Source organism: Bombus impatiens, unplaced genomic scaffold, assembly GCF_000188095.3.
Source record: "Bombus impatiens unplaced genomic scaffold, BIMP_2.2 scf_0640, whole genome shotgun sequence".
NCBI classification, from domain to species: domain Eukaryota; kingdom Metazoa; phylum Arthropoda; class Insecta; order Hymenoptera; family Apidae; genus Bombus; species Bombus impatiens.
Window position 1 is genome coordinate 2,424,533 of NT_177059.1, and position 9,928 is coordinate 2,434,460.

The 9,928-nt window shown below is 33.0% G+C and overlaps 2 protein-coding genes across 5 annotated transcripts in view; one reads left to right on the top strand and one right to left on the bottom strand.

Moving 5' to 3' along the window:
- The window catches only part of LOC100748897 (neprilysin-2), a 38,651-nt gene extending 33,034 nt beyond the window's left edge, over positions 1-5,617 (bottom strand). The window contains exons 1-2 of one of the 3 annotated variants that reach the window (XM_012389335.3): positions 5,407-5,617; positions 2,812-3,317 (exon numbers count right to left, since the gene is read on the bottom strand). In XM_012389335.3, coding sequence (XP_012244758.1) covers positions 2,812-2,957 — 146 coding nt within the window. In that variant the 5' untranslated portion in view covers positions 2,958-3,317; positions 5,407-5,617. Of the gene's footprint in view, positions 1-2,811; positions 3,318-5,406 lie in introns of those variants that run through there. The other 2 variants (XM_012389337.3, XM_033322471.1) reach the window with 2 other exon arrangements.
- On the top strand, positions 5,186-8,491 carry LOC100744071 (DNA-directed RNA polymerase II subunit Rpb4). Of its 2 annotated transcripts, XM_012389386.3 has the most exons (4): positions 5,186-5,376; positions 5,695-5,906; positions 6,088-7,868; positions 7,943-8,112. In XM_012389386.3, the coding sequence occupies exons 2-3, from the start codon at positions 5,843-5,845 to the stop codon at positions 7,464-7,466; spliced, it is 1,443 nt and encodes a 480-aa protein (XP_012244809.1). In that variant the 5' UTR covers positions 5,186-5,376; positions 5,695-5,842; the 3' UTR covers positions 7,467-7,868; positions 7,943-8,112. The 2 variants fall into 2 exon arrangements, with proteins under 2 accessions (XP_012244809.1, XP_012244810.1); XM_012389387.3 differs by lacking the exons at positions 5,186-5,376; positions 6,088-7,868 and adding an exon at positions 8,245-8,491 and having other exon boundaries at positions 5,753-5,906; positions 7,943-8,123.
- Positions 8,492-9,928: the final 1,437 nt, after the last annotated feature.

The following is a 9,928-nucleotide window of genomic DNA, read 5'->3' on the forward strand; positions in this document are numbered from 1 at the left end:
TCATGCACGACTGCTACACGGATGCCATTCTACGATTGAAGGCTGTTTACGAAGCAATCGGACGATCGGACGCAAACTCAAGATTGGATGCAAAATGTTCGAAGATTCGTTTCTACGCGATCGTTTACCATAGTTTAATTCTACTCGTCGTATATCATTATACGTATCTAGCTGTGATAATTAGAAATAAAACTATTACGATAATTACGATTGAAATAAATCTTATCAAGAATAAGCAAGCGATGCTTTTCAATGGTATCGTATAGGACCATCGTTTCGCATTTGCATACGAAAGAACTTGTCGCTGAGCCCGCCCGCCTGTTATCTTCGTTGCATTTAAATGAGACTGTTTCCGATGATCGATCAGAAAACTGTTGGCAAATCATTCGTGGAAATGTTCCTTTTTCTTCTTTTACTGTCAATTTAAAAGCGTGAATCATCGTAAGAGTCAACAAAGGGAAACGGATTGAAAAGGAAGAAATGGAAGCAGAAGTTTGGCGATGTGTCAAGAAGATGTTTTAAGAAGGAAGCGGTTCTTTGTTCATTTTGGCGATGCTGTTTTCAAATTGGAAGAACGCTATGGCAATAATTTGCGGTAATTTCTTTCTTAGACAGCACATGGTACACCTTAACCTTTTGTTTCTTTAACTGTTTCTAGCTGTAGCAACACTGTATCACCGAAGAATCGAAGCTACAGTTGAAACGAAGCTCTTTTACAAAAATTCTTAACAGGTCATCGACTCACAATCGCTATAATTTGAATATCTCCAGTGATATTTCTCTAAAATATTACAAAATTATTCTCATTTTAAATGAAAAAAAGCTAAACGAATAAACTTTTAACTATGGAATATCGGTCACGACATGGTTTGTCACAAATGATTAATACAAAATTTACATGTATTTTTTGTTGATCGACGGAAGCGAAGATGTACAGTATCGTAAACCAAGTCGTAAAGTGCAAGTTGCACCGTTCGCCTTCGAACGCACTGGTTGCTTCTGTATGTATGTTGGTTGTTCCGTTATATAGAAATGCCGAAGGCGATGCTAATGAGGTAAATCGAAGTCACAAATGCCGTAAAAGGTCCGATAACCCTTTCGAAAACGGTGTCTTTTTTTTCTCTTTTCTTTCGTTCGATTGGGGAAGAATACGGCGCGAAAGAAAATAAATCCGAACTCTGCTCGTGTAAAAAAGATATCCGATCGTATGTAGGCAACCCTAAATCTCTACCATACAGATTCAATTCCTGTGAACGACTGGAAATTTACTGTCAGCCGGTAACGGCATCTTCGTGCTCGTATACGGAATTCCCAGCGAAGAAACGAAGAAACACTTTGACGACTGACATTAATTTCCTGAAAATCACAGTTAATTTTTTAATGATCCTATGCATTATTCGTTAACTAGCCTGTGGCGTATAGATTTTCATTGGATCGTTAAATGTTTTGATTTTATTACATTTGGTTCTATTACTTGGCCATGTACTCTTAGACTATTAGATAAATAGCTAACTATGAACATGTATAGGAATTTTATTTGTTAGTTTATTTAACGTTCAAAGTCTGTCTAAAATAGGTACTGTGGGATAGATTTATGGCTACTGGCTGCAACAGGTGAAGCTAATTGATTCTGCTGCATCTTTTGGATCATTTTCGATCCAAACTGATCCTTATTTATCGTTAAACGATCTTTTATTTGATATACGTAGGCGATCGTCTGTTTTAATTTCACGTAAAGTTGCCTCGCAACGTTACGAGTCTTTTTGTTTTTTTTTTACCAGATGTGGGATTGAAAGATAGAAATTCGAAAATTATAGCAAGTAGAGCGCAGAAGAAAAAGAGAGATTTGCTCCTTGTCAAAATCTATATATGTAACATTATCAATTTTTTTTCTGCTTTTAAACTAATCTCAATATCGTATAATCTACGTATTTTCTTTTTTGTGTTTTTTTAATGAAAAATAGAGAAAATAGAAATCCTTATCGTTCTGGTAGCTTTAAAAGAAGCAAATGCTCCTGTTTCATTTCTCATGTCGGAACGGTGTAAAAATAACGGGAAGTTCTGGAAACAATAACATATTTTTCACCGTTGATCACTGTTGTCTGACGTTTCATTTATCCATGAAAGTATCATCCGTTTTTACATGCACATGTACGTAGTTCGAAATAGAAACTTTACGTTCGATCTCCGTTAGTCGCGAACAGTATGTTATTAAATGAGTATTCTAAAATAATATTACCATATTTCTCTCACAGAATTAATACTTTCTTATGAAAGCTGTCGCGCGAGAGTTGTTAAATCGACGAGTTTTTTTTTCGTTATAATGCTTACGAGATGAAAGAAGCGTTAGAATGGACTTTACGAAGAAAATATAAGGATCGATAAAAAGTAACGAAACGAACTTTCTAGGGACCTATCAAACAAGAAATACATACGTTTACGTTATTTTCTTCTCTGAAACCGTCTTCAGAATAAATAAAACGAGTGAATTCGTCGATATCATTTGTTTTTTTCTTTCTTATATATCTTCTAGGTTATAGGCAATGTATTCAAGTATTATTTAATACTCTAACCATTATAAAAGAACTCGATCAAATAATACTCGATCTAATTTTACGTAAAATTGAAAGAAAGGATAGAAAGAAAAAAATATAGCATATTTCATAGTTGATTCGGTCTACACGCGGATATATCTTTAATCGAGAAATTGAATTCCCTCGTTAACTTAAAGCCAATGTATCTTTATATCTTCTTCGACTATTTTACAATTTGCCTCGTTATATTTTCACTGATTCGATAAAGGGAACGTACCTATCTATAGTAGTCATTTTGTAAACGTTGTCGAAGATGTTTCCTCGGTCCGACCGAACGCTTTCTTCTTTGACGTTATCACCGTCATCGTGAGTACGGAAATGTAGCGTTCTTGCGTTGGAAAAGTCTGGTTGCTCGGGATTCATGATTCGTTCGTCAAGAGATCATCCAAGTCACGAATATGAGAAACACAGCGCGGTCACGTGAAAAAAAAAAGGAAACAAAAGAGAAACACGCTTCAGCGTATTTGAGTCAGTCCATCGAGGACTCTCAATACATATTCGATCGTTGTACCACGATATGGACGCGTTGTCCGTGTTTGGAAACAGTTTCAGTCCTTGTCGTAGCCGGACGATCGTCCTAAATTACGCGCGCGTTCTATACACGGTGTTATTCGTGACGATGTTCCTTTTGTTGCGTGACATTGCCATAGATATGGCCATATGGGGATTTTCATTCGGTGTGTATTTCACGTGCAAATTCATCTTCGTCAAACTTCTCTTCGCCTGCAAGAGAATCGAGCGCAATGTAGGAAGCTGTCGCTAAAGATCGATGTTTACGCAACCGTTACGATAATAACCGTTGGTGGAACGATTCCTATTTTCAGATATCTACAGAGATCATGCCAATTAATCTTGTTCCAAGACGAACTACTTTTTCCCAACACGCCTCCACTTTTTTATTTTTGTTACGCGCGCGCAATAAATTTTCAGATACGTCGAATTATTTTGAATATCTCGTAAATGTCCTGACAAGATTTATAATAAATTAGTTTATGATTGGCGATAATTAGGAATTAATTGCCGTATCGCACCATTATTTTCATATGTAAAATGAAATGAAGAGTACTATAATCAGTAAGGCACACGATAGCTTTTGTAGATCTGTATTTTTCTCGACACATAAGACGTATAATATGTCTCATCCGAATATAAAACACGTGTTTAAATGATATAGTACGTTGGCTATTGTCGTATTGGAATTTGCAAAATGTTACAATAGTTGAAACGATTTCCGTTATTCGACGGTAGAATGAAAATTTCCCAGACGGTGAATACTTTCCTCTGGGAAGAAAAGAATAGGATATTATACGAAGCGATAAGATTTTTTATTTGGCTCGATCGGTTGACTCGTAAAAATTTTAATGAAACCGGTTTCCACGCCTAGCAGGTCACAATAAACGCGCGATATGAATCTTTTTGGCTTATTACGAGGGCTGAAAACAAGTTATTATCCCGAATGAAATCCCTTACGGAAGGTATGAAGGCCAAGGTTTAGTGTCTTTTCAATAATCCTGACGTAAATCGACCAAAAAATTATGGTTGTAAACGGAAGATAATGGTCTTCCTTCTCATTGCGTGAATATTATGTAATCCAAATTGAAAACTATGGAATGAATATGTCAATTGTACATTGCTTTTTTTCCTGGAACAATAAATTAAATATTGAAAGTAAAAAAAAAAAAAAAAAAAAAACAGATTCAATAAATTTTCTCAAACTTTTCTGGATTTAATAAATTAAATTTCTATATTCCATAGATTTAGTAGATTAAAAGCTTTGAAAACGTTTTTTTAGATATTTTTTATACTTCTCAATAAATCACAAGATTATGTCTATTTCAATAAATTATAAAATTATATATGACAACTATTTTTAATTTCAAGTTACAGTATCGAGAATTCTCATACACCGCTTTCACGAGACTGTTGCCAATATTTGCATAGTGACTCTATTATTATCCGCGAGTGACTTATTATTATTCTTTTGCAAACTATACGTTCCGATAGAGAGTTCAACATGTGGACGTATTCTTAAATGTGTCCACGTTACATGACAAGCATCGTTTGTTTTATAAAAGATAACGTAGGCGAACTCGTTCGTACACCTGGCTTCCTTTGTCTAGTATTTTTCGTATATTTTTTAGTTTTATTTCGCGTATTTCTTAGAATGATAATAAATAACGTTTGTATATTTATTTCGATAAATATTTTTTAATACTATCCTTCTAATACATTTTGTACCTTATTTGCTTTTTTATGTATCAGACCACCTCGACTTGAAACATTGGATTACATACAACAAAATATTTTTCTGATTTTAGATAAACTCACGCATTGAAGAAGCAACAAAATAAGTACGGAGATCTACAAGTAAGATAAACTAATTCGGACACAAACAGTGTGATATCACTGTACTTTTATAAGAAAGATAAAATTACTCACAATTTATTCTATGGAACCGCAGTTACGTCAGTCATAATTATATACAACAAAATTTTCTTGAGAAACTTATCCTTCGTAAGACAGTGAGATATGTATCGAGTTACCTGAGCCAAAAAGATATTTAGTTTCGTGGTTTGTTACGTTCGCTCAGTTCGAGGGCATTATATCTGTGTAACTAACACGTACGCGTGTCTAACTGATTTGAAAGATAGTATACTACGCATGTTAATTATTTCGATGTCAAATTGTTTAATTCCGTATTCGGAAAACATACAATTTTACTTGAGACCTTCACGATTTTATACATTCAGGTTATGTTCGTAATTCAACCGCCGTTTTCAAGGTTCGATACGTTCTTAAATAACATACATACCTAATGTATTTGGAAAATAAATGTTCATCGTTTTCAACGTTTCTCATTCAATGTGACGAAGCTGACATATATCTTTGACGTTCTTTTTAATCTTGTTTATTAACTAATTGAAACACTATTTCGATTTCCATATTACGCGGGACGTTAAAAATGTTAAATTATTTTAGAAACTTAAATTCTGCACACTTCACGTAGTCAACTGATTTAAGCGTTACATTTAAAATAGCGGCGCTAGAATACAAAAGATTAAAAGATTTACCGATCAAGTATATATGTACATGGTTCTAGAACTGCCATCTGGTGAGCGAAACGAGTACTTACAACTCCAGCTAATTGACACAAGATCATTTGTGAGTAGCCATTTGTTAGTAGTATAGTACACGTTTAAGAAGTAACTCTTTTTAAGCACTGTAGAGAATTAATATAATAAAACAATATGACTAATCCGAATTTAACTGATATGACAGAGGAAGATGCGGCGGACTTGCAATTTCCGAAAGGTACGTTTATTTTTTCTTTTATTTAGCAAGAAGAGACGGAGACAATACTGTCTGTTTCTAACCTATAATCATATGACGTTTGTCAATGTTTTTTCCGATAACAATTAACATTTTACGTTGTACCGTGTAAAAATAATGTTTAATTGCGGCATGGCCTAAAGTAACGATTATCCTCTTTCAGACTGCTCATCGAGTAGAACAGAAAAGATCGAGCATAACGTAGAACTCGACGCGTCAGTCGTGAACGATGAAATCATTACTTCAGACCCAATATGCCGCGTATGCAAATCCGCATTGACAGAGCCGTATATTCGTTGTGCTGTGTGTGATAGTATGGAATTGTGTCCCTCTTGTTTCTCCAATGGATCAGAAATTAGCAATCACAGAAACGATCACGACTATATCATCATAAAGAATGAATTTCCCTTGATCAATGGAAGCGGTTGGACAGCGAAACAAGAATTAGAATGTTTAGATGTTTTACAGGAGTGTGGTTTTGGTAATTGGGTTGACATGGCCAGACGAATACAAGGGAAATCAACGGAAGAATGTAAAAATCATTATCTTCAATATTATATCGATAATCAGGCTTTGGCAGGATTGCCAAAAATGAAAGAAACAAAAGCTAGTTTGGTTGGTTGTGAACCTATTCCTTATCTATATAAATTGCAAGATTTAGAAGAACCTCCTCGGTTTGCACCTAATACTCTTAATTGTAAACTTTTGGCTGGATACAATGCAGCAAGATCAGATTTTGAAGTCAATTTTGATAATCATGCAGAATTATTAATTTCTGCCTTGAACTATGACGAATTTGATATAAGTGATAATAATTATGAATTAGGAAAAGAATTACAAGTAGCTATAGTACAAGCATATAATAACAGACTGAAAGAACGTATGAGGAGAAGAAAAATTATACGTAATCATGGACTGATAGCATTTAGAAGGACTATATCTTGGATACAGAGATACGAATGTACAATAACTAGAGCACTTGCAGAAAGATTACTAATTTTTATGCAATTATTAGGAGGTATAGAGTTCGATTATTTCATGGAAGGCTTACATAGAGCGGGAGAACTTAAAAATTATCTTAATAAGTTATTTGAATTCCGCAATAACGGTTTGGAACACTTTCATAGCGTTCCAATATTTCAAAAGTTAAGCAAACTTAGACAAGAAAATGAAAAGGAAAGGAAACAATACTTGAATAACCCTGAATACAGCTGGAAGACTATATTACCTGGTTGCAACATTAATTTTAGTAATTCCATATCGAGTACAATCGCACAACGAAAAACGGCGCCGCCACTTGCAATTCAAGGTCTTCCAGGATATGAGAAATTAACTTCAGCCGAAAAAGAGCTTTGTTCAATTACGCGTATAGTACCTACTAATTACCTCGATTTCAAACAAATTTTAATAGCAGAAAATAAAAAAGCTGGTTATCTTAGATTGGCACAAGCTAGGGTTTTGCTTAAAATTGACGTAAATAAAACACGAAAAATATACGATTTTCTTACGGGAAAGGGATATATAAATAAACCAAATCAATGATATACAGTTCGTTAATCTAGTAAAAATGCAAAATATTTATATATTATAGTTCGCGGATACTGCCAGAATTGTGATATTACATATTAAGACTTATAATTAAGAATTTCAAGTAAGAGTTGTAAAAGATCGACTGAAAATAATAAAGTAAGCATATAAATTAAAATATATAAAATATATTATAATAATTTATATATAAAATATATATATAACAAATTTAAATTATACATATAAGAATAAGCAACATACAAATATGTAAATTTATATATAATGTTTTGTGCTATATTTATATTATATAATAAATGTATCTTTTTTGCAAAATATGATTAATAAGATTTTATTAAAAATTTGTGATTAGTAATGTTCAATCAAAAATGTACCCACGAGTGACTTAAAGAAAATAAAGTAAGTTTTAAGTAAATTGCGTAAACGATACTATCTGATTAATAAAAGCTCTATGTGTAATTTTTTTTTTTTAGAATTTGAAAATGCAGAGACCTTGTTAATTTCGGAAGTGTTGATGTTGTTGGAGCACAGGAAAGCGCAAAATGAATCAGCCGAGGAGGAACAGGAATTTTCTGAAGTTTTTATGAAGAGTTTAACTTATACGAACAGATTTCGTCGGTTTAAAAATAAAGAAACCATTGCTGCTGTAAGAAAGTAAGTACCTTTACAAAACTGACGTCTTAAGCATAAATACCTAAGACAAAAATTTACTTCCTTAAATTATCCTGTTTAATAAAAAATATTCACAGTAAGTTATAAAATTTATATTGTTTAGTTTACTTATGCAGAAGAAGCTTCATAAATTTGAACTAGCTTCGCTCGCAAATCTTTGTCCGGAAACGCCAGAAGAGGCAAAGGCTTTGATACCCAGTTTAGAAGGACGATTAGAGGATGAGGAACTTCGGACAATATTAGAAGACATACAAACGAAACGATCTCTTCAATATTAGAATGTAGTTTAAAATGTGCGTTTCACTGTGATCATTTTATATAGCTCGAAATAAAAATTTTTCTAATAGCTATGTTATTAATTTCCAAATAGAGTTTTTTTTATTTATAATATTCTTTATTTATAATGTCATGAGTGAATAAGATTGTATGAATGTACCTTAAGAGCATAAATAGTTTCTTATATCAGGTAGGATGTAATTACAAATGGAGATAAAGTAAAAAGGATTTATTTATAACAGATGTAGATATATCGAAGCTTTAATCATGTATGCAATTATATATTGAAAAAATTGATCTACATAAAGGTATGAAAGTATAACATTTAAATATTTATGAATTTTATTTTTATTTAATTCCAATAATATACGGTAACTAATTACGTAATTTGACAGCTAAACGAATCCCTTGAGACGAACCAGCTAATCTTACTAACAGCTTACTACTAACCGTGTATTACCATTGGATAATTACATACAGTTGACTGCACGCAAGAATGGATCCTCATTATCACTACACTGCGTCGTTGAACGAACCCTCGATCGAACTTCCTTTTGATGCTCGTTTCGCGGAATAATATACGCGATAAGAATCTAGGACGGTGCTATATAATTTGTTACTTTATATCACATGAAAATGATACATTGGTTTTTTTAAATTTATTTTTTCAATATTAATTTTCCTTTTCTTTTTAATAGTTTAATGCCAATATATTAGAAGGACAGAAAATTATTACGAGTGATTGTGAAACGACTTGAAAGAAAATTCCTCGATAATCCTCCTGAATCCGTGTTATTAGTAATTGTACGTATAGGTTATTAACAATATCCAAACTACTATTACAGAAAAGATGGAAAGACAAATCGCAAAATTGCGATTGCAGGTATGTAAGTATATACATCGACGCCTGTTGCATTACTACGCTATGTAGTCATAGCATAAAGTTCACAGAACCTAGGCGACATATCGATGTCCTTAGATCAATGTTTGGACATGTTTACAGGTTCTCCTATTACTCATTGTTGAATGTAATATGATTGAAAATACGTGCTAGTAATTGTTTTATTCATGGTATTGGTGAATTTTTTAAGAAGAAATTCCAAACTGACGAAAATTAATCGAAAAGTGAGAAAGCGAAGAAGGTAAGGCAGAAATCTATGCCACGGACGTTTCTTTCGCACGGTAGTATGGAACAAGACGCCATCTTCATTGTATGTATACAGGGTGGTTGGTAACTGGCGGTACAAGCGGAAAGGGTGTGATTCTACGCGAAAAAAGAAGTCGAAAATATAGAATAAAAATTTTTCGTTCGAGGCTTTGTTTTCGAAAAAATCGACTTTGAATTTTCGCTCGGTACACGTGCACTTTATCGCGTCTCGTTATAACGGATCTCACTGTAGATCGTTGTCTCGATTTACGTCATTTTTTTAATTTTTAAAATTTTTAAATTTTTAAATTTTTAAATTTCAAATTTTCAAATTTTCAAATTTTCAAATTTTCAAATTTTCAAA

Coding starts and splice junctions, on each gene's coding strand:
- LOC100744071 (XM_012389386.3), top strand. CDS start 5,843: ATGACTAATCCGAATTTAACTGATATGACAGAGGAAGATGCGGCGGAC. Junction 5,907..6,087: donor GGACTTGCAATTTCCGAAAG/GTACGTTTATTT, acceptor ATCCTCTTTCAG/ACTGCTCATCGAGTAGAACA.